The sequence below is a fragment of the Alexandromys fortis genome, unplaced genomic scaffold, assembly GCF_014885135.2.
Source record: "Alexandromys fortis isolate MF-2015 unplaced genomic scaffold, M_Fortis_MF-2015_v1.1 scaffold_63, whole genome shotgun sequence".
NCBI lineage: Eukaryota > Metazoa > Chordata > Mammalia > Rodentia > Cricetidae > Alexandromys > Alexandromys fortis.
This window is the reverse complement of record NW_026067953.1, coordinates 6,183,574-6,207,867: the sequence shown is the minus strand read 5'-3', so window position 1 is coordinate 6,207,867 and position 24,294 is coordinate 6,183,574. Positions and strand designations below refer to the sequence as shown.

Below are 24,294 nucleotides of genomic sequence, written 5' to 3'. Positions count from 1 at the left end.
ACAGTACTGAGCCGTGTTCAGATGGACTTGCCCTAGATTTGATGGTCTGGGGGAGTTTGTTTTCCTTTTCTGAGCAAGTGAGAGGCCCGAAATGGGCCAGTGACTAGTCGCTAATGAGGAAGGGCAAAGGCATGAGTGACAAGTCCTCGGGGGCATGTCCAGCCAGGCCAGCCTGCTTCGTCTGCTTTCTTCCTCTCGCCAGCATTTGTCTAATCGGCAACAAATTCGCTCTGAACAGTGCCTCCCAGCGGCTCTGACAGACACTGACCTATCAGAATGAACAGTGCCTCCCAGCGGCTCTGACAGACACTGACCTATCAGAATGGCGCAGAGCTCACTTTTCCTGTCCTAGTTAGCTTCAGCTATGAGCGTTATGCCACCTGAGTCATCTGAGGGAGTCTCAGCTGAGAGATGACCTGGGCCATGTGGACCTATACCGTGTCCTGACAGATGTGGGGAGCTCTGGAGCCACCATCCCTAGACAGGAAGGTCTGGACCATATAAGGAAGCTGAGCATGAGCCTGGGAGTCAGCCAGCAAGGAGCGTTCCTTCACAGAGTCTTGAGTTCCTGCTCCAGTTCCTACCCCGACTTTCCTCAGTGATTAGTTGTGACCTGGAAGTGTAAGCCAAATAAACTGTTTTCAATCCAAGTTGCTTTTGGTCAGAGTGTTTTATCACAGCAACTCAAAGAAAACTAGAAGAGGACCCATCAGTCCAGATGCCTGCACAAGAGTCCAGAGACCAGCATCAGGATGTATTACCTTGCGAATGTTCTTTCACTAGGCCTCGGCTGTACAGGGCTGCTTTCTGTCCCTCTTCTGTCAGGCTCAGGGGTGTGAGTGAGGCTGACACTGAGGAAGTGTGCTCTCTGCCTGGCCTGGGATTCAGAGCCTTCAGTAGCGCCTGCTGAGTGTAAATGGTACCCAAAGCCACTATATCCACCAGGTTTAGTCCTCCTGCAAGTCCTCCTGGGTCAGATGTAAGTTACTAATCAGGGGTCATTACTACAGTATGCAGTGTTGTCTGGTAACATGAATGATATCTTTCCTTTATTAGGTGTCTAGGGGAAGACAATTGAAAGTTGACCCAAGCAGCAGAAGGAGTTTGTTAGTTCTTTGTCCAGGTTGTTCTTTGTTTTGTTTTTTTGGTTTGTTTGTTTACTTGCTTGTGTCTGCCTCCATTTATTAAGGGATACTACTTGGGCAGGAACTTTTCAGTTTTGTTTGGTGGCAGATCTGCTCCTTCAGCAGTGCCTGGGTTAGCTATGGCTTGTGGCTTCCTATCTCATTATTGTATATCTTCCTTAGAAGTAGTTTGTTCAGTGTGTCTTTGTCAGCAGAGACGCTGAGTGCTGTGCTGAGAGGAGCAGGGAAAGAAAAGGTGGCCTGGACCGGCTTCCTGGAGCCTGGGCTTCTGCTCTCACCTCTTACCTATGGACAGCCAGGTGTGCTGAGGCCGCTGGGTGGTCCCCTAAGCAGTTCACTTTGTTGAAGGAGGATGGAACGGGTTGAGTATCTGTATCAGTTACCTTTCTACTGCAGTGATAAAGCCCATGACAAGAAGTAGCTTAAGGAAGAGTTGATTTCGGCCCTCTATTCCAGAGGGCTAGAGTCCAGAATCCTGAGGAAGCCATGGTAGCAAGAACACACATCTCAACCACACACAGGAAGCAGAGTGCAGGCAGGAAGTCAGACAAGGCTATATAAATCCTCAAAGCCCACCTCTAGTGACATATTCTCTCAGGCATTGCTCTGCTTCCTAAAGGATCTGTAACTTCCCAGACAGTGCCACTGGGGACCAAGTGTTCAAATACATGAGTCTATAGGGGACATTTCCCTGCAAGCTGCCACAGTATCGGAGTTTCCTTGACTCCAGCAAGATGGAATCTATTCTGGTGTCTTTTGCTCTCTCCCCTCCCTCTGAGGTTGGAGGATGTCTGTGATAATACTGCATTATTATAATGCCTCAGGCAGGCTCTGATGCCATCTACTCTTTCTGGACTGTGCGGACTTCTACAGTGGGAAAGAATTGCCGTGGCTCTAGTGCCTGAGAGCATTTGCTCCCACAGCTTCCAAGACACTAATTTTTTGAAGCCTTTAAGCATGTAGTTGAAACCTTATGGGGTGAAGTTGGATACAGAGACACATGAGACTTAGAGTGGCCTTTGTAGGCATGTCTCAAGAGTAGACCGTTGAAATGACACAAGTGTACTGGAAAGAGGAGTTCACGTCCTGTCTGGGCAAAAGGAAGCCAGTTGTTGCCCTTGGAGCCCGCCCGAGTGTAGGGAGCAGTCCTGGCAATTTAGAGATGTACGCAGAGTGGCCATGGCTGCTCCGGCTCTTGCCCAGAACGAACCTCACGAGCCTGCTGCCTTCCCTAGCTCAGGTGTCAAGTACATTAACATTTTACAGGGAGAGGGGCAGAGGCCCCACTCCTCTCCAGGGATAGTTCCTTTTCCCTCTCCATTGCCATTTTCCTCGTCATTCTTGTTTTGCAGAAATATTTTTAGCCAACACTTAAAACTATAGAAGGAAAGGCCAAGTTAACCCTCAGAAAATGACTGCAACATACTGAGATAATTTATGACTTTTCTTAGGTTTTACTAGCAATTTTTATTTAAAAAGAGGAGGGATTGTCTATTGTCTTACAGGCCCCTTGCATTTTTCTTGATAGGACAGTGTCAGCTATAGCTCTGTCCACCAAGAAGGAAGCCTGTGTCTCTGTTCTCCAGGCAAAACCCTGCTTCTAATGGGAAGATTTGAAGACTAATGAATTAGTGTTTTCAATTGACATTTGGTATTTCCACCTTCCCCTCTATTTTAGGTTTACATTTTCAGTTGTTATGCACAGTTCTGTTGGTGGTAATGCTCTGAGTTGGCATGAACACACTGTACCTTTCTTCTCCATCTTTTTCCTTCTACCTCCTCTTGGCAGCATTTGTATCCTGGCTGTCTCTGAGCTGGCTCTTTGACGGGCCCTAGTAGCTGGTTCCTTTGAATCTTGAAATGACTTCACTGACTACAATCTCCAGTCCTACTCCTAGCCCCAGGCAACTGCAGGGGCTCTGTCTCTAAGGCTTTTCTTTTAGTAGAAATTTTATGTAAATATAATTACAGCATATGTAGTCTGGTGCTTCTCACTTCTTCCAATATGAAAGTTAATCTATATTGTAGCATGCATCAGAATGGCATTCTTCTGTGTGTGCGTGTGTGCATGCATGCCCGTGTATTCGTTTGTGCTTGCCTGTATATACAAGTTGATGTGTTCGCTTGTGTGAATGGATATGTATGTGTATGTGTGTGTGCATTCAAATGGAAGTCAGAGGGCACCTTTGAGTATCATTTTTTAGGAGCCTTTCCTCAGGAGGTCTCTCAATGGCCTGGAACTTTGCTGTGTAGGCGAGGCTACCTAGCCTGCAAGCTGTCCTGACTCTTTGTCCCATCTTACCTTTGCTGGATTATAGGGAATGCCGCTGTGTCCGTCTTGTTGCTTGGCTTGGAGGGACCTGAGATCACACTTGTAAAGCAAGCACTTTACTGACCGAGCCGTCTTCCGGTCCTCGGATGCAAGTTGTCCTTCCAATGTATCGTTAGCTACGTGTTACTGACCCATTCACCATCTGATGGACAGTCAAACTGTTGTCGTTTATGGGCCCCTATAGAAAATGACACTATGAGCATTCGTGTATAAACCTTGGGGAAGGTTTCATTCCTTTGTGTGCATTCACAGGTAAGGAAATGGTTAAGTTTGTTTAGTTTCTTAGGCAATCAATCAACTCTTTCCAAAGTGGCAATTTCATTTTAAATTCACACCAGCAATTAACTAGCGTTCCAGCTTTCTTTCATTCTCTTTAACATTAGATTCTGTCAGCTTTTTTAATTAGAGCCACTGTAATAAAATTGTCATATCATTCCTTTTAATGCGTGTTTACTAAAGAGTAATGATACCAGCAGCTTTCACGAGGTTATTAGCAATCCCTTTGTCTTCCGCAGTGAGTATCTGTTCAGAGGGGAAGTATCTACTGAGACTTCTGCTCTGTTTTCCATTGGGTTTTCTTATTGAGAGGTAAGAATTCTTTACACATCCTGGATATCAGATAGACATCTTGTGAGTGTTTTCTGTGAATCTCTGGATTAATTTGGGCTTCATTATGTGCACACTAAAACCTAAAGTTTACAGCAACAGATGCTTCCACCCCGTGGCTCTCCATTTAGAATGGTTTTCATTTCTCTAAAAAAAAAAAAATGTTTTGCTGGGCGATGGTGGCACACATCTTTAATCCCAGCACTCGGGAGGCAGAGGCAGGCGGATCTCTGTGAGTTCGAGGCCAGCCTGGTCTACAGAGCAAGTTCCAGGACAGGCTCTAAAGCTACAGAGAAACCTGTCTCAAAAAAACAAAAGAAAAAAATGTTTTCTAGAAAGTTAGATACTGTGACCCTGGAAAGGTAGAGACAAGAGGATCCCTGGGACTTAACTGGCCAGTCAGTCTGTCCAGTCAAGTCATTGTGTTCAAGTTTATCTAAAAATAAAGTAGAGGAGTAGAGAGGTGGCTCGGTGGTAAAGAGCTTGCTGCTCTTCCAGAGCAGCAGGGTTCAATTCCCAGCATCCATATCTGGCAACTCACAATTGCCTGCAACCCAACTTTAGGCAACCTGATGCCATCTTCTAGCCTCTACGGGCACAAGCACACATGCAGCAACTTTCTCACACATACACATAAATTAAAAATAATTTCAAATTAATTAATTAACCAATCAAAAAATGAGAGAGCCATTGAACTAGACTCTGAACATTGGCCTCTGTCTTCCACATCTACTTGCATACATGTGTACGTACACACATACACACACACACACAAAAATAAAAATAAAAAATAATTTTTAAAGTATATTTTATAAGTAGCTAGGGAGATAGATAGCTTCATTTATAATGTACCTGCAAGGAGTTCGAGATCAGAGCCCATATTTAAAGGCCAGGCCTGGTGGTCTGTGCTTGTAATCTAGGGAGGTGGAAACAGGACAGTCCCTGGAGTGTGCTCTACAGCCAGCCTGGCTGAATCTACAAGCCTAGGGCACAGTGGAAAGCCCTGTCTCAAAAGTGTTAAGTGATGTCAGCTTCTGAGGCGCTCACATCCTTTGACTTCCACATGTGTGCACACCAGCACATGCACACACAGCCCACCACTGCCGTTGATATTCTATAGTGTCCAATGTACAGGGCTTGTTGTTGTTGTTGTTTTTGAGACAGTTTCTCATTGTAGCTTTGGAGCCTGTCCTGGAACTAGCTCTTATAGACCAGTCTGGCCTCGAATTCACAGGGATTCACCTGCCTCTGCCTCCCGAGTGCTGAGATTAAAGGCGTGCGCCATTACGGCCTGGTCAGTGTTGCTTTTTTAATCCCATAAACTTAACTTGGTTTTTCAATTAAGTATTTAATCATAATCTATCTGATATAATTATTGAAATGATCGACTTTACTGTGACTCTTTTGTTATTTGTCTATGTGTCTCTGGGGGGGGGGGGTTGTTCTTTGTTTTCTGTTCTTTGTTTTTGTCTTACTGTGTTGACCACGATATGACTTGTGATCCTCTTGCCTCAGCCACCTGAGCAGGAGAACTACAGATGTGCTCCTCTGTGGATTATAATGTGCATGTTTACTATCACAATATTTCTCTTATATTAGTTACATTTTTATTCCCCTGGTATGTGTGTGGTCAGAGGACAACTTACAAGAGTTGGTTCTCTTCTGTCTATCAACTCAGGTTATCAGGCTTGGCAGAAAGTACCCTTACCTGCTAGATCATCTCACCAAGCATATTCCACATTAGTGATGACTTCATTTACTCCAACATAGTATCATCTTCTCCCTTTTAAAAAATTATTTTTTCAAAATTTATTTTATGGATGAATAGCCTGTATATGTTTCTATGCAGCATGTGCAGGCAGAGCCCACAGAGGCCGGAAGAGGGTGTTGTGTCCCCTGAGACTGGAGTTACAGAAGATCGTGAGCCACCTTGTGGGTGCGGGGAATCAAACCTGGGTCCTCTGGAAGAGCTGCCACGGCTAACTGCTGAGCCTCTCCCTTCATCACGACCCTGTTAGTGTCTTTATGTCACAGACACAGCAATACGATATACTAGCTTCCCTTTGTGTCATCTTCTTAACGTAGAAGTTTGAGAGAGAGAGACAAGGAAGCGATGCACTCTTTTCTATTTACCCACACAGTGACATTTAGCTGCTGTTATTAGCTTATTCTGGGGATTCGTCTTACCATCTGCTGACATTTCCTTGTAGACTGAAGGGCTTCCTTAAGATTTCGGGTTGGCCAGGTCTGTACTTTACAGATTCTGTCACTTCCTGTTTTCTGAGAGTCCCTTTCCTCTGTGCTAGTTTCAGGGAGTTTTACTGGACGTGGTGGGCAGTTTTTCTTTCAGCACTCTGGATACATCTCCCCAGGGCCTGATAAGAAGTCAGTTTACCTTCCTGCTCTCCCCTAGGTGGGGTAACTATTTGGGTGCTTTCCTGCCTCTCTTTTGGGTTTTGTATAATATGTTGCTCTTCAGTTTTCTTCAGTCTCCATTCTGTATTGAGGAATTTCTGTTCACTTTTATTCTGTCATCTGAAAGCTCCTACTAAGCCTGCCTACAGTTCTACTTACTGTAGGGAATGCCTGCGTTTACTCATTTGTTTATTTGTAGACAAGGCCTTATGTAGCCCAGGCTGACTTGAACTCAGGTCTCCCTTTTTCATCTCTTTAGTGTTTCCTACCAGCAAATGCACCATCTCAGCTGTGTTTTAAAAGTCATTTTTATACATTCTTTGACCATATGACTGCTATGTAGAAGTCTTCATGTTGGCCAGTTTGGAATGAATTTTTCTGAGCATGGGTTATACTTTTCTATTCTTTGTATCTCTCATAGTGGATACAGTCAATGTACGAATGCACATAGTGCATGAATTTAAAATGCAAAGAGAATGCTGACATCATATGCAGAAAGTGGAGGTGACTTACAGACTCCCAGTAATTGCGGTTAGTGTGGTGTTCTTAGTCTGCATCTTTGTCATGCAAGTTAGAGTAAAGCAATTGTCAATAGTCGTGGATTCCCTAATCTTATCGTCTCTTCTGTCCTTGAGAACTAGAATTCTTAGCATACAGATGTAACATAGAAATGGCCAAAGGAAAATCATGGTCATAAGTATGAGTGATTGAATTGGAAACATCAGTATGAAGTCAAGAGGTATTTGTAAGGTATGGGTGGGAAGAGCTGGGCAAGGAGACTGACCCATTGGCACTGAGCATCCTTGTCTCCTAGATCGTCATATCCCAGTAAAGAGAACTTTTATTCCATTCCACAGATATATTCTGTCCCATTGAGTCTTGTATATCTTTGCATGAGTCCAAACATCTAAGAAGCTATTGAAGTCCTCTAAATCATGTGACAAGGACTTTGGCCAAATATGGAGTAATTAGAATTTCAGCAGGGCTAGAAGTTACAACAGAAATGTATGTTTGAGTTCATAAACTCTCATTCAGGAAAACTAAGTCAGTGTCTTAGCTGGGATTTCTGTTGCTGTGATAAACAAGCGGCTTGGGAGGGGTGGGTTTGTTTGGTTTACGCCGTATCACAGCCCATCCTCACATGAAGGCAGGGCAGGAACTCTAGGCTGAACCAGGAGGCAGGAGCTGGAGCAGAAGCCATGCATCAGCACTGCTCACTGGCTTGCTCTCTGCTTTCTTAGACGCCTTTGGTCGTCACCTGTGGCTGTTAAAGATGTGTTTATTAGGGTAGGGTGAGCGGTAATAGTCTGTCCTGTCATATGTTTGCATGGTGATTACAAGGATTCCTGCCCTGTAATAAACCCCCAATGACAAGTTTGCTTTCTGTGGCTTTCTTTTGTACAGTATTTTATACAGGAGAAAGCTTAGAAAATAACCCGGGGGGGGGGGTCAGTTAAAAGTAGAACAGAGCAGAATCCAGAGAGGGCAAGAATAAGAGCAGGCGTCAAGGTCCCATCAGCTTGCCTAGCTGCTGGTCAAGACTCTCTCCGTGGGACTCGCTGCCTGTCTCAGCAGGTGGGTGGGTGGGAAGCCACATGGAAGGATAGCTAGGGTCATCTCAGTGATAGCAGGTGATGTGACCTGCAGTTCCTTGGAGACATTATCTCGGGATATGTTCACTGGCAGCCAGAGGGTAGGCATCCAGCTGGCTCTGCTACTGTTCCAGCCTCTAGAGACCAAGCTGTGTCCAGAGGAGCAAGACTTGTGGGTTCTCTCAGAGGAGAGGGCGGCACGAGTGAGATCATGCTGCTGGCCTTTCCTACCATGTGCTGGGAAACCTCCCCACCTTCTCCAGGACTGACTGTGAGCTCTGTCTAGGGAGAGCACTGTGTGGTGGAGAACATTCTCTAGAAGCTTGTCCTGGCAGTGGGCACACAGACCGTATCTCCACTATCCAGTCAGAGCAGTGTTGGGTTTGTCAGCTGACCCTGCCTTCTGAGCAGGGCCCTGAGGCTGAGAACATCCAGCCGAACTTCCCTCATCCTCCTAGCCCTAAAGTCTAGCCTGAATCCTTCTTTCTCATCTCCTGCCTCCAGAGTGAGCTTGGCTTCGGGCTGTAGAAATTAGCTGTGTTCTCCATTTTGCGGCTGGTCTGTCCGCATGACAGAGCCTTCTTTCTGCTTTCTGGCACTAGAACTATGCTGGGCCTAGGTTCAGTCCCAAGTCTTCTGGTCTTCTGTTTCTTGGCTTGGTAGCCATGGACATTTTTTCCTATCTTCATGTGTAAAACTGTGCATGAGAAGAATTTGATACAGCATATAAAGAAAATCAGCTTTGATTTTGCAAGTTTATTATTAAACCAAACATCATAGTGCCTGCTTTTGGCTTTCAGCCAGTAAATGTTTATATGTGCAATAGAGGGCCAGCTGGTAGGTGGGGGAGTTGGCAAATGGTTGGGGGATGTGAGGATGATATGTTTTAAGAAGCAGGTCAGAGCTCTGGGGTGCTTTCTCCTCCCCATCAGGCAGAGGCACTTGTTTCTTTTCTCAGGTGAGGGAAAGCAGGACAGCTAGTGAGCCATCCTTCCTTCTCCATGGGTTTGTCTGGCATCCAGTTCTTTCCTCCGGGTCCATGTCTCCAGGTGTCTCACATCCCATGCTCCCTTCCTTCCATCCCTTCTCATGACCACCCTCAACTTTACCCTTTGCTCCCTCTTTCATTTCAAATTATTAGCCTGTCCCAGTCCAGCAAGTATCTGGGTCAGCTCCACAGGCCCTTTGCTGCCTCAAGCGCATGGTTCTGCTTCCTTCTTTCCTCAAAGAGAGCACTGGGCATTTTTTTACTCAACAATTCAATGTCGGAGTCCTTCCTTTCTGCTGGTTAGTAATTGGGTGCCTGTAGGCTGCTTGTGGGTAGCGTTGGGCTTAGGACTAAAGGCTGCCCTTCGGTTTCCACCACTTCCTATCCTGGGCTCTGTGTTACCCCCTCTGTTCAAATCCTTGGAGCCCTTAGGGACATGATTCTTTAAAGCTTACAGATGTTATATTCTTCCAAATGCTCTCTTAGATTTCTTTTTTCATTGGTCTTAGCTCTGCAATATTGTGCTCTGTTCATTTGGAAATGCAGCCCCTGGTTTCATGGAACTGAAGGAACCTGAACTCTGAGTGTGAGTACTTGTGGTTCACTCGGAAGGGCTTCTTTCCTCTCTGCTTGCCCGGCGGAGGCCCTGGGAGATCACCGAGCCATGAAGAGTTCCTGCCCTGTGACTCTGCTGCTCAGCACTGATGAGCGGTCAGGGCTGGAACATGAACATGTCTGCCTTCTTCACTATCATTGCCTTTTACAGTAAATACTAAGTTGGCCTGCTGTTCAGTGACACTCTGTGTAATCGACTGGGCTCACCTAACAGCGCAGAGTATAGGCACAGCCTGTCTTCCAGGCTAGGTGGGTCTGAGCAGGCCCTTATCCTGGTAGAAGTGCATATAGTGGGCTGGGACTCACCTCTGCTCTTCTCATTACAGACTTATAAAACTTGGGATTTCATTGCCAGATGTTTTAGTCTGTGCTTGTTCTTCACTAGTTCAGAATAGTCTTCAAATGTCTATGCTAAGAAATCGCAGTAAAGATTCCCCTTCAAAACACCTGTGAGTCCCTTCATGTTCAGTGTTAGGATTGTCTGGGCCCATCTTATAGCCTTTGTGGGAAACTCTGCCTCTTCCCCAGAGCTCCAGTCTCCTAGGAGATGTCCCCCATCATCTTCCCAGAGAGTGAGCACAAGGACAGGAAAGTTTCTTCTTTGCTTCACATGATATCACCTGTCTTGTCTGTGTGTGCACACATGTACACACCTGTGTACGTGCTTGCATCTAGGCATGTGTGTGCCATGACTTTTTAACCTCCTTTCTCATCTCATTTGACCCAGCTTCTGTCTTTCATTATCATAAGTTAAACCTGTCAATCAGTCTCCTGGGCTGCGTTGTTGGTTTTCAACAGCTAGCAAAGTGACTAAGTGGCTCAACCAGGGAATGCCATTTTTTCTTCAAAATTAAATGATTCTGTCAGGCAGTAGTGACGTGCACTTATAATTGAAGCATTCAGGAGGGAGAGACAGGCAGGTGGATCTCTGTGAGTTCAAGGCCAGCCTGGTCTACAGAGCAAGTTCCAGGACAGGCTCCAAAGCTACAGAGAAACACTGTCTCAAAAAAACAAAATTAATTAATTAATTAATTTAATGGTTCTAAAGAAATAAAGGTTTTCATGTGTTATAAATTGATAGAAGGTACATTCTAGTATCCTCCTCTTCCCCAATGGTAGAGTTTGGAGGAGGTCTTAGGGTTTTCCTGTGATTAAAAACTGATCAAAAGCAACTTGGGGAGGAAAAGATTGGTTACAACTTGTAGTCCATCCAGGGAAGTTGGCAGGGACTCAAGGCAGAAACCTGGAGGCAGGAACTGATGGAGAGGCCATGTCCTCATGGCTTGCTCAGACTGCTTTCTGATAGCACCCAGAACCACCAGCTCAGGGGTTTCATTGCCCAGTGACCTGGGCCCTTCTACATCAATTATCAATTTATCAATCAAGAAAATGCTTACAGGCTTGTCTATAGGCCAGTCTGGTGGGGGCATTTTCTCAGTAAGGTTTTTCCTTCCATGACTCAAGCTGGCATCGACATAAAACTAGCCAGCATAAAGGATAATAGTCTCAGCAGTGGTTGGCGCTTACAAAACACTTCCTGCGTGTTTAACTGACTTTGTTTTTACAGCAAATCGGTGAGCTGTAAAGACAGGCAAGAGAACTGGGACAGAGATTCCCCTTACAGGAGATTTAAAGCCATGATGTTTGGCTCCAGTGCCCTCACCACTGTCTCATCTCTCAGGTTAAGTTTACAGATAAACGTAAGGATTTTTTTTTTTTTTTTCTGAGACAGGGTTTCTCTGTGGCTTTGGAGCCTGTCCTGGAACTAGCTCTGTAGACCAGGCTGGTCTCGAACTCACTGAGATCCGCCTGCCTCTGCCTCCCGAGTGCTGGGATTAAAGGCGTGCGCCACCATCGCCCGGCAAACATAAGGATTCTAAACAAATACATTTTGAAGTGTGAATTCCCCTGTGATAGATTTATATGGTTAGTTTGTTAAAAAGTTATTACACTAAGGAATCCACGTATTTATTGCATTCTAATGGGCTTCTGGGGTTAAATTAAAGATCATTAGAGGGTTGGAGGGATTGCTCAGTGGTTAAGAGCACTTGCTATTCTTTTTTTTTTAATTAAAGTCTTCTCTTTTTAATAATTTGTATAAGGATGTGCTATACATTTCTCCCCACTCCTCTTCTACCCTCTCCCCATCCCTTCCACCACCACCCCCACCCTCCATGCTCCTAATTTACTCAGGAGATCTTATCTTTTTCCCCCTTCTTAGGTGGCTCCATGTATGTCTCTCTTAGGGCCCTCTTCATTACCTAGGCTCACTGGGGTTGTGGCCTGTAGGCTGGTTGCCCTGTACTTTATGTCTATTATCTGCTTATGAGTGAGTACATATTATAGTTTTTTTTTTCTGGGTCAGGATGACTTTTTCTAGTCCTATCCATTTGCCTGCAAATTTCAAGATGTCATTGTTTTTACTGCTGAGTATTACTCCATTGTGTAAATGAACCATGTTTTCCTTATCCATTCTTTGGTTGAGGAGCATCCCGGTTGTTTCCAGGTTCTGGCTATTATGAATAATACTGCTATGAACATAGTTGAGCAAATGTCCTTGTGGTGTGAGTGTGCAGCCTTTGGGTGTATGCCTAAGAGTAGTATTGCTGGGTCTTGAGGTGGATTAATTCCCAATTTTCTGAGAAACTGCTATACTGACTTCCAAAGTGGTTGTACAAGATTGTACTCCCACCAGGAGTGGAGGAGTGGTCAACAAGATAAAAACAGCAGCCTACAGAATGTGAAAAGATTCACCAACCCCACATCTGACATAGGACTTATCTTCAAATTATACAAAAAACTCAAGAAACGAGACATCAAAAGACTAAATAATCCAATAAAAATTGGGGTACAGATCTAAATAGAGAACTCTTAACAGAGGAATGTCAAATGGTTGAAAGACACTTAAGGAAGTGCTCAGCATCCTTAGTCATCAGGGAAATGCAAATCAAAACAACTCTGAGATTCCATCTTATACCTGTCAGAATAGTTAAGATCAAAAGCACTGATGACAGCTTATGCTGGAGAGGATGTGGAAAAAGGGGAGCACTTGCTATTCTTGCAGAGTACCTGGGTTTAGTTCCAAGCACCCACATCTGAAAATCAAGGGCCCTCTTCTAACTCTGAGGGTACTAGCGTGCATACACTGTTCTTTCATACATTCAGGCAAAACAGTCATACAATACAGATAAACAGTTCTGTAAGAAAACTGGAAATCGTTGATGCAATTTTGTTCATGAGAGACATGATTGGTTTCGTGGCTTCCTGTGGAGGTGGGTTTTGGTGAAGGTAGGTGTCCTTTGACTGTGGAGGTGGGTTTTGGTGAAGGTAGGTGTCATTTGACTGTGGGGGTGAGTTTTGGTGAAGGTAGGTGTCCTTTGACTGTTCTCAAAGGTTGGGAGGCAGGAGGATTTGAAATAGAACCCATCTTCCTGTGTTTCATGTTCTGCAGAGATTTGGGGTCTGGTGCTATAAAGGACAGCTTGGAGAAGGGCAGGTTGTCCTTGCAGCTCTCTCTGGCTCTTGCAGCTGCTTGCTCTCTTTGTCACTATGGGCTTTCTTTCACATACCTTGTTGAATGGATTTCTTTATGTCCTAAGACCTGTCTATTTAATATGAACTCCTGGAAGCCACCGTCTGGGCATGGTTTGTTGTTTTCCCGTTACCTCGTGCTCCTGGCCAGCTGACCAGTTCTACACTTTACTTCACATTTATCATGAGGAAGCCTCAGTTGGTGGAGTCATCCAAAAAATGTTGTTAAGCCTACTTCAGCTCTCATTAGGTTTGCAATGAGACATCCAGAAGCCTGGCCTGCTTGTTCACATCTCCGTTTGACATGGTTGCCACACCCTCAGTCGCTATATCTAGACTACAGCTGGCTTGTTCTGTAGAGCCCTTTGCTAACGACGCCAAGGTTGTGGGTTTGATCCCTGGCCCCTGACTACAGAAGCCATCTGTCTTCACAAATGCGTGTCCTTGGATCTGAGGTGAAGAGTGTGTTCAAAGGAAGAAGTCAGTATCCTTTGATACCAGGAAGTATGTAGTTTGGGTTTATTATTATTATTATTCTCTATTTGGCTATCTGCTTCTGATGTCAGACGTTATCAGAATAGACGGTGCCGAAGTTTACAGACATGAAGGAGAAGTGAGATTCTCAAGCTGGGAACCCAGGGCCACTGACCTTTGGAAGGCATGGGACATCTTGTGTTTCCACTGTTATAGATGGTGACAGTATTCACAGTGGGGGATGCATGGGAATCTGCTTTACTTGTTCTCCCAGTAGTCACAAAAATCCTTTGTATCCAGGGGATAGAGAAAGAGATTTCAGAGTTCAGGCCCCTGGTCACTCTTTTCTTTCTTGAGGGCTTCCTAGCTTGCTATCCGTGTCCTGCCAGCTCTGTGAGACTGTTGAGACCAGATGTGGGTGTAAAACAAGAGCGTTTGCTTTCAAGGTGTTCAGTTTGTTTGGTGAACTAACATGTGGCAAGAGCCGTCTAGGCACAGGTTTGCATCTCTCCTGGGAGCTCCCCAAGAAGCAACACCTGCCTCTTCAAAAGGAAGCCAGGAAACTTCCATGGGAAGCCTTGGCTTTGGCCTTGAAGAATGCCTAAAAGTCCCTTGGACTCTGGAGACTAACAGAACCATGTGGAGTCACAAGGACAGAAGGGATTTCCTAAACAGCCTGCAAGTTTTCCCTCCTCCAGACTTGGACATCTCCATTGTCTGCACCGCCCTCTGAAACTTGTTAGCTTTAAAATCATTCCAGGTGCGTGCCCCGGTGTAGGAGGAAAGCCTGTTTGGTCTCCATGCTACACAGAGCTTTGCTTAGGGGTTTAAGAGGGTATGTCGTCCCTCTGTCCGCCAGCCTAAAGTTACTGAGGTAGACGAGGGAAGAGGCAGGAAGAACACCTTCCGTGGTCTTGGTTATTTGGCTCATTGTGATTAAGGAGATACATAGCCATCTGCTGTTTGAGATCTGTATCATGGAAACACTTCTATTCTTGTAGTGTGTGAAGCCACCTGAGCTCCACAAGGCAGAGATGGCATCCCCTAGTACATCCTCAGGGGCCTGCTGGAACCTGGTTAGGAAACTGTTCAGTGATGGTGAAGCAACCTACTGCTTGAGCCCTTCAGCGCCTGTCAGTAAGAAGGAAACTGGAGAGGACCAGACTGCTTTGCTCAGGAGATCTATTACTCGCTCATCCTGTAATTGACTTTTGCTTAGAAATTCTCAACCAGAGAGACATTGAAACTGAGTTTATTCTGGAAGGGCTGTTTCCTGATCACCCAGAGCTTCCACAAACTGAGTTTTCATGATGGCTGAATGTACATTACCGCCCCGAGTCAAACTTGGAAATCAGTGGAGAATTTAGAAATCCATTGTGGGTTTGGAGAGGTCACTAGCTGCTCCTGCAGAGGACCTGGGTTCAGTTCTCAGGACCCGTGTGACAACTCACTGTTCCAGGGCACCTGAGGCCATTTTCTGACCTCTGTGGGCACTGCATGTATGGGGTGCACTTACATATGTGCAGGCAAAACTCTCTCAGTGTGTGTCTCTCTCTCACACACACACACATACACACACACACAAATAAATATAAATAAATACATAGTGAAAGAACTTTCTTTTTCTACTCTTCTCCCAAGAAAAGAAAGGATAAATAAAAGGAAATGTTGACTTTGACACTGAATTAGGTCATTATCATCTGAAAGGTTCTCAGGTTCTCCAGGCTCTCTCAGCCTTGGTTTTCTGTTATGACCTGATGTTGGAGCTCTGGCTCTTTTCAGAATATGTCTCCCACTTGTTTGATAGCACATATGATCATGGACAGGAGATAATATTGAAGAACTACAACTATTCAGGATTGTAAAAAATTATGCCATTGTAAGCTTATGCTAAGACTGTGAAATTGGAACTCAGCCTTTAAAAAAAACTGCTGCAGAGGGTGTTGGGGCCTGTCACAAGGATAGAGGTTCAAAGGGAGATCTTAATATAGGATCTGAGGCATAAAGACTGTTGCAGGGAAGCTTCTAGATATCAGCATAATTAAGAACATTCTGAAAAAGACTTGCATGGCATAGAAGATAATTTCAAGGAATTGACAAGTAGGGTCACATAAATTAAAAAGCTTCTTTATAGCAAAGGAAGCAATCACCAGAGTGGATACAAGTCTATAGAATGGGGAAAACATCCTTGATAATTAAACATTAGGAACTAAATCTAGGATGCATAAAGAACTGTAAATAAACCCTGTCTCGAAAAACCAAAAAAAAAAAACTGTAAATAAATTAACCCAACCTTGAATCATCTAATGTTGAAATAAGGAGCGGCGGGGCTGCGTCCCCAACACCCCAGCCGCTTGGCTAGCTCATGCCCGAAATGACAACACACAAACTGTATTCATTTAAGAACTGCTTGACCCATGAACTCTAGCCCTTACAGGCTAATTCTCTCTTGACTAGCCCATTTCTAATGATGTGTGTAAGCACCCCAAGGTGCGCTTACCGGGAAGATTTTAGCCTCCGTCCATCATGGTGTCTCTGCTCCAGAGCAGAGCTGTCGGCTCTGTCCGGAAGCAGAGCAGAGTCTGACCTCACTTCCTCTTCCGCCCAGAATTCTATTCTGTTTATTCCACCCACCTGTGTTCTAAGCTATGAGGCCAAGCAGTTGGTTTATTATAATTAACCAATTACCTTCCTCCATGGCGCCCAACGTGGGGCACATTTGCCCCCCCCCCGCTGCTTGTTAGCCCGCAGCGCCTACAGCAGGTCCTGGGCGGACGCGATCGCCACAGCGCCGGCCCGCTCTAAGCCCGCAGCCGCTGCCACAGCCACCAAGCCCGCGGCCGCCATTTCCCAGCCGACAACTCTCCCGCTCTAGGCCCGCAGTCTTGCCCGCTTGTCGAGGTCGCCAAGACAGCAACAACAGCGCACCTCCCCCACACCGGTCCTAGGCTGCCGCGGTCCCGGTCCCGAGCTGCCTGCAGCCAGCGCAGTTGGTTATGATGCTTTGGAAAAGTCCTTCTTTTGTTTTCACAGAGGATGTGACCCTATGGATTGCATCTATTCCGATTTGGTATGATAGACCACGCCCTCCTGAAAGGTTGCTGTGAACACCCTCAAAAAATTACTTCACTCAACTGCCAACTGAGATGACCCTGGCACACAGGTTATATCATGAAAGACCTAATTAACAACGCTCCTATTTCAACAGATGGCGCCCAGACGTGATGGCTAAATCCACTTAAAAACCTGGGAGAGCTTAATTTAAAACAGGAAAAACAGAGTTTAACGCAGAGTTTTGCTCTTTGTTGGTGGCGTGCCATAGAGAGATTTCCTGATTCAGCAACAGCAGCAGAAAAAAAGCTGCGTCATTTTAAAGCGCACTTCCTGGGGCTGTGCTGCCTGCGTGAATTCTGGCTTTAAAGCATTTCAAGGGCTTATATGGGACTGGATGTTTCTGTTCCCACTCGGGATCGGAGGAGAGTGCTCTGAGACCATGCCCATGGCTCAGCACTCCCCGCCTGCACCTAGGCGATGGCAGAATCAGGCTTAGGCAGGCGGAAGAGCATGGCGGATTCCTGCCGCCAGACAGAGACGCATTTTCAGACTGCGCGGTGCTCTGCATGTCAGATTTGGCTGTAACTTGGATGAAAAGAGTTTCTGTGCTGCACACTCAGTCTCAGAATTAAACTGCTGATTGCGACTCCAATGTGGACTGTTGTGTGCCTGGAACTGTGAATGGTTCAGGGGCACCAAATGGCTCTGAGGCAGGAGCGGCTGCTCCATGCTGAACTGTGCTGACCTCAGGCAGGAACTACCATAATTACCTTAAAACTGCGCAGTTAAGGTTTAAACTGGGCAGGACACAAGCAGTACCGTATTACCTGTACATGGTGCAACTTAAGTTTTTAAGAAATGCTTAACATTTTAAAAAAATACTCCTGGATAGTAAAAAAAAATTACAGATTCACAGTAAAACAGATTCAGACACTGTTGGATGAATGTACGTAGGCTTGGGAGAGAGAAGAAAAAGAATATAAAGAATAAAGTTAATGTCTTAAAAAGAAAAAGGGTAAAGTCTTTAAAGAGACAGAGTACAGAAGTACAGATAGTTATAGATTAAGAGAAATAAAGAAAAATAAGCCACATAAAAATGGAAAATTCACAGAGAGTCTGGACTATGTACATTGTGTTTTCTTTAAAATTTTTGACTGTGAAGGAGCTAAGTACAGAGAGACATTCCATTATATGGGCTGCTAAGCTGAACCTGCACATATGTTCTAAAGGTATCTTGACTTCAGAATTTGGATCTAAGGTTATGATGCTTTGGAAAAGTCCTTCTTTTGTTTTCACAGAGGATGTGACCCTATGGATTGCATCTATTCCGATTTGGTATGATAGACCACGCCGTCCTGAAAGGTTGCTGTGAACACCCTCAAAAAATTACTTCACTCAACTGCCAACTGAGATGACCCTGGCACACAGGTTATATCATGAAAGACCTAATTAACAACGCCCCTATTCAGCAGGAAGCAGTTTGGAGAGAAAAAACTACGCCCATGTTCCCAAATATTGTTTATAAATATTCTTTTACATTTAAAGGGGGATATGATATAGATAGGAATAATTTACATTGATATGGATTTTAAGGTCAATATTGTTATATGTATATGTATTTCTGATCTTGTATAAGGTATTGTGATTGTGTAGTTCATTTTAAAAATGTAATGTATAATTAGGAAATATAGGTTGTTAATAGATAATCATCGCTAATAGTTAAGCTTGTAGTCATGTTAATTAGATTTTCTAGATATATAGAGATATTTTTCAGTTAGATAGGCATTCTTCATATCTTTCAAAGACTGCAGAATATGGCATTTTAAATGTTTTAATAATTTAGGGCTTTTCATGACAATGAGACACGTCTGCTCCTGGCAGCACCAGCTACTTCAAGAGGAAGATGGGCATCGAAGAGGATCCTTATGGAGTTTGATAGCCATTTGGGCAAGAAACTGCTCTTGCCTGGACTATTACAGAAACTGGACACAGAGAACCCACAGAGAGAGGACTGCTGAACTTGCCTAAAGGTGAGATGGTCTTTCAGGGTTCCTGCTTCATGAAAGAGTCTGCGAGACATTCTGCAGGACACAGCAGAAAGTGACTGAACTGTTTTTGGAATTTCCTGCTTCGTGGAGGTGTCTGCTGGATACTATGGGCCTGTAGGCCGAAGATGGATGCCCCAACGGTACCAAAGAACTTTGGGTGACTGTCCAGGCAGCGAGATGTCTCTGTCATTTCTAGAGTTTTCTTATTTCCTGTTTACTTAAGTATTATTATATCCTTCTGGAGTCTTTGATGGAGTGAAGAATGAATAGTTATAGTTTTCCTTAGTTATAAGAGATAAAATAGATATAAATATTGTAACTAATTCTTACTTGATAACTGTTTTGTTATATGTAATTTTACTATGTTAAAGTTAAAGCCTTTCTTTTTTGTTTAAACAGAAAAAGGGGAAATGATGTGGGAGTGATATCTTATTAATAAAGAAACTGCCTAGGCCCATTTGCATTTGATAGGCCAACCCTTAGGTGGGTGGAGAAAACAGAACAGAATTCTGGGAGAAAGAAGCTGAGTTGAGGAGTCGCCATGATTCTCCCGCTCCAGACAGACGCAGGTTAAGATCCTCCCTGGTAAGCCAGCTCGTGGGCTACACAGAATATTAGAAATGGGTTAGAACAATATGTAAGAGCTAGCCAATAAGAGGCTACAGATAATGGGCCAGGCAGTGTTTGAAAGAATACAGTTTCCGTGTAATTATTTCGGGCATAAGCTAGCCATGCGGGCGGCCGGGTGCCAGGGACACAGCCCTGCCGCTCCTACTTCAACAATCTAATTAGTAAATGGGCAATTGAACTGAGTAGACAGGTCTCAAAACACTGATCAATATTTGAGAAAGAGTTTCATATCATTAGCTATCAAGGAAATGTAAATTAAAACTGTTAGATTCCATTTCACCGTGGTCAGAATGACTGTCATCAAGAAAACAGAGGCCAGCAATGCTGGTGAAGATGTGGGGAAAGAGGAACCTTTGTTGACTGTTGCTAGAAATCGGTGTAGAGGTCCTCAACAACTAAAAACAGAACTACCATATGACCCAGCTATACCAGACTTGTGTATGTGCCCAAAGGACTCGTAGTCAATGAGCCACAGATAATTCATGTCCATGCTCATTGCTGGGACAGTCACAATAGCCAAGATATGGACTCAGTCTTGATCTCCTTCAGCAGAAGAATATATAATGAAAATATGATAAACATACACAGTGGAATGACATTCTGCTGTGGAGAATAACAAGGTGATGTTTGAGGAACATGGATGGAATTAGAGATCATTATGTTAAACAAAAAGAGCCACACTTAGATAAGCACTACATTTTCTTTCATATTTAAGCATGTAAGTGTGCATTGCGGGCATGTACGTGCACGTGGGGTGTGTGTGTGTGTGTGTGTGTGCTAAAAGTAGGAAGGGGATCATAAAAGGGGAAAAGAAGGGAGCACTCTTTGGAGAGGGGAGGAGATCCAACCAGAGGAGTGTGGAGAGATTTGGAGGAGGGAACAGGATGAATAAGAACAAGATACAATGATATATATTTATGAAAGTGCTATAATGAAACCCATTATTTATATGTTAGTTTAAATTTTTAATTTAAAAACTAAAAAGAGGGAGGACCAATTGCTGGAGAGTTTGGTATCTTCCCAGCTGTGTTGGCAACCTGTGGGGCTGACAGGGAGCCCTGGAGGGTAAGGTTCTAGAGAATGCAGAGAAAAAGCAGAGAGTAAAGGGAGGAGAGAAGTGGAAGTCAGTGAAGGGCAGAGAAGGCGTCCCACTATGCAGAGTGATGGGTTTGACCAAGCAAAGGCTGTGGGACACTGGCCAGCTCTACCTATTGGGCTGGGCACAGCAGTGGCAATGAGAGCAGAAGTAGTATCGCCTGCCAGGTGGCTGACCACGCAGCTGGCCCTATGACGGCAGCCCCTCTCTTCCCTGGTCTTCGCTCAGCTGTTGGAGCTGCTCCAACCCGAGGGAAAGACAGCCCGTGCAGAAAGCTTCAGGAAGCAGAGTGCAGGAGACGACCCGAGTTCTGACAGTTTGCCAGAGTGTGTGCTGCTCGCCCAGCAAAAACATTTGCCATAATGAATTCTGACGTCGTTGCACTTCTCAGTCGAGGGCGTTGAATTGGAATAAATGACCTCATGTCAGGGGTCTGTGGAAACCCTCAAAACCAGGGGAAATCCTTGGCTCTCCAGTTTTCAGTTTAGAGTAGAAACTTTAATCAACAGTTTGTTCCAGGTATTTAATGGGTTTGATGGATATCCAAACTAATGGTTTGGATCTATGAAGGCAGTCATATGGATTTTGTTCATTTCCTTCATATTGTGTGATTTCATGGTATTTGGAATGTAATTCTTGTGGGCTGATTTCTTTTTTCTTCCTTGTTACTCTGATTAAATATTTAGCTTTTTTTTTTCTGTTCAGTGGCAAATTGGAAGTGATTGGTCGAGTAATATGTGACTTTAAGATGTTTGTTTGTCATGGACCGCTCCCTGAGAACTATAGAACTGTAGAACTTGGTGTTTGGGGTGCTTGTGGCCATTCCCTCCTCTGCTGCCTGCCCAGATGCCACCCTCATCTGAACAGGCCCCGGCCTCAGGCCTGCTCCATTGTGCGGCTGCTCTGGATTCTTTGTTTCTGAGCAGAATTCTTCTGAGCTGAGGAGTGCTTGATTCTGAATCCTGAACATGGTCCAGGAGCAAGCTGGGAAGAGCTGGAGACAGCTTGAACTTGTTCGAAAGCTTCCTAGGGAGTCGTATCTCTAGCTGCCTTCCCCTCATCAGGCTCAGCCTCCTCCTGTCTGGAGATTTTTGCATTCTTCCAGCAGAGGGCCTCGGTCCTGCATGGGAGAAACCACAGCTGGCCAGAAAGGGGAGTTGGGTTTCTCTAGCCAGCGGCGTGTATCAGGTAACTGAAGGCATAACCATCAGTGCAGGCGTCTTTACCTGGCCTAGGGGATTTTTTCCAGTCTGAACCAGTACCTAAGGAGCATCTCATTAGCCTTCATCACCAGAACGTAGAATTTATGCTGTTTGTCTGTGTGAAGTATTTGCATATCAGCAGCACAAAACACACATCTGAGCTCTTGGATTCGAGTTTGTTCTCTGCTCTTGGGTCACTTACATTTCTTCTGCCCATGGTGGTAACAACATGATGGAAAGCTCCCAGCTTGCTCTCTTGCCAGGCTTTGCACTTGAGCAAGCCCTTTCACGTCTCTGTAAGCTAGATTGTGTGATTTTCTGGCTAGAAAATCCCATGCTTGTAGAACTCTAGCAATAGTTCATTCTGCAAAGAGGACACGGGAGACGTCCTAAATGACCAGGTCCTATTTGTAGCCTCCCCACAGTTGTGATGTTTAGCTTTTAGTGCTTGTTCAAGGTCTGATTTCTACAGCGGCAACAGTGCTTTATGAGGGTCTCTCAGGGTCTCCGGAGACGCTGCTTCAGACATGCCCAGAGCACCGCCCTCTGTGTCCACAGTGGGTGGACACGGTCGGCGATATGGAAATAGAGTTAGTTACCATAGCCATTCCCGGCCCACGTTAGCTGTCACTTTTCCTCCCTCCCATGTTAGTCCAGAGCTCTGAGCCTCAGCCCAGAGCAAAGTACGCTGTTGCCCATGAACACAAATCATACAAATGGGTGAAGGCAGAGTAGATTACATGTCCCAGGCCTAGTTCCTAATTTTTGTTCTTGTCTCTGATCACGTCCTGAACACAGGCGTCTCTTTTTATGCTACTGCAAAACATCTGAACTTCTGTCGTCTCCTCTGTGTGGCTGAGGGGGCTGGGGAGTCTTCACATCCTGGGCCAGCCAGCCACTGTCTCAAGGTTCTGGGCTGTTCTTGTGAATGAGCGCTCTGGAAGTCACATGGGCATAGGATATGAATCAGTCACCCTCGTGGTGACTGTATCTTACAGAGCCACATTTTTATCTCATACCTTTGCATGGTTTAAAATGCCATCCAAACAAGAGTTGTCTGTCACAGCCTGCGGAGGCTGCCTGGCAGTATTGTACCTGCTGACCCGTTCTGTGGGCTTCTGGAAAGATGAGATGTGTTCTAATGAGCCTGTTATAAATATCACTGAGTTACATCATAGATGGTGGCAGGGCTCAATGTAAAAGAGATGGCTGGGAGGTGTCCCCAGCCAAAGGCCAGACCCAGCATTCCAAGAAGACAAGTGGAGACTGGATATATTGGCCAGGATTTTCTAAAACAATTACTTGTCCTCAGTGAAATATGTTGCTAAACATGCCTTTGTGGAGCACGTAGGATGATGCGTGAACGTGTTCTGGTCTCACACAGGAAGCTCAGGCCCTGGCAGTACACAGTGGCCCTCAGAGAGGCCTTTGGCCCTTTGCTTCTCCCCCACCCCCAGACAGGGTTTCTCTGTAGCTTTGGAGCCTGTCCTGGAACTAATTCTTTTAGACCAGGCTGGCCTTGAACTCACGGAGATCTGCCTACCTCTGCCTCCCGAGTGCTGGGGATAAAGGCGTGCGCCACCACTGCCCAACTGGCCCTTTGCTTCTTTTTGTCAGTTCAGGGTTGGAGGTTCATGTGATGGACTTATCAGAGAGTGATTATGTGAGACCAGCCCTCCCTTTTCATGCCTTTTCTCTTTATCCTGTTCACGAATTTTCAGCAGGAAGCCTCAACACATTGCATGCGGTGCCTTGCTGATGTCCTTAACTGCCCAGTGTCACCATCTCCTTTTAAATGAAAGTACAGAGTCCAGTACCACTATAGTGGGGGCTGCAGTGAGGTTGAGAATAGACTCTTGTGAGACATCTCCTACCTTTTTTTTCTTTGCCTCAGAACTGATTTTTAGGTTTTTGTCCTTGAGGAAATTTGATTCAGGCTAAAAGGCACACACACAAACCATTGATGTTAGACCAGTTGCTCGAAGACAGACAGGTATGTGCAGAAAAAATCATTTGCTTGAATTCTGGCCAAAACTTTTAGATAGACAAAAATGCATTATAATTTGTGTATAAAATGCTTAATATTAATGCATGCCAGATGGAAACCTTGTCAAATTCTGTGTGCACACAGGAACTTGACGAGAGGAGTCGGGAGATTTAGGGAGCTTCTCAGAGCGGTGGAGACAAGAACGACCCAGAACCTGCGAATGGTAAGTGGTCTGACATGAGGCATCGGTCCTGTGAGTGCTCACACCACACACCCACGTGAGGCTGTGTGCACGCAGTAACTCACCCACTCCGTGCAGCTAGTGTGCTCACATGTTGAGTACTTAGTCTAAGACATTGTAATCACTGAGGGAAACCCGGAACTCACTGGTAGTCTGTTCCCGTTCTTTTCCTGCCCTGCTTCTTTTTTTTTTTTTTCATTTTTTTTCCGTTTATTTATCTATTGAAGATTTCTGTCTCTTCCCCAACACCGCCTCCCATTTCCCTCCCCCTCCCCCAATTATGTCCCCCTCCCTCGTCAGCCCAAAGAGCTATCAGGGTTCCCTGCCCTGTGGGAAGT

The 24,294-nt window shown here is 45.1% G+C and overlaps 1 protein-coding gene across 4 annotated transcripts in view; it reads left to right on the top strand.

Annotated features, from left to right (window-relative positions):
• Positions 1-24,294, top strand: part of Ttc7b (tetratricopeptide repeat domain 7B) — a 213,169-nt gene that overhangs the window by 70,975 nt on the left and 117,900 nt on the right. For all 4 annotated transcript variants that reach the window (XM_050151530.1, XM_050151527.1, XM_050151528.1 and 1 more), the window contains one exon: positions 23,860-23,938. In XM_050151530.1, the coding sequence (XP_050007487.1) occupies positions 23,860-23,938 (79 nt within the window). The remainder of the gene's footprint in view (positions 1-23,859; positions 23,939-24,294) is intronic.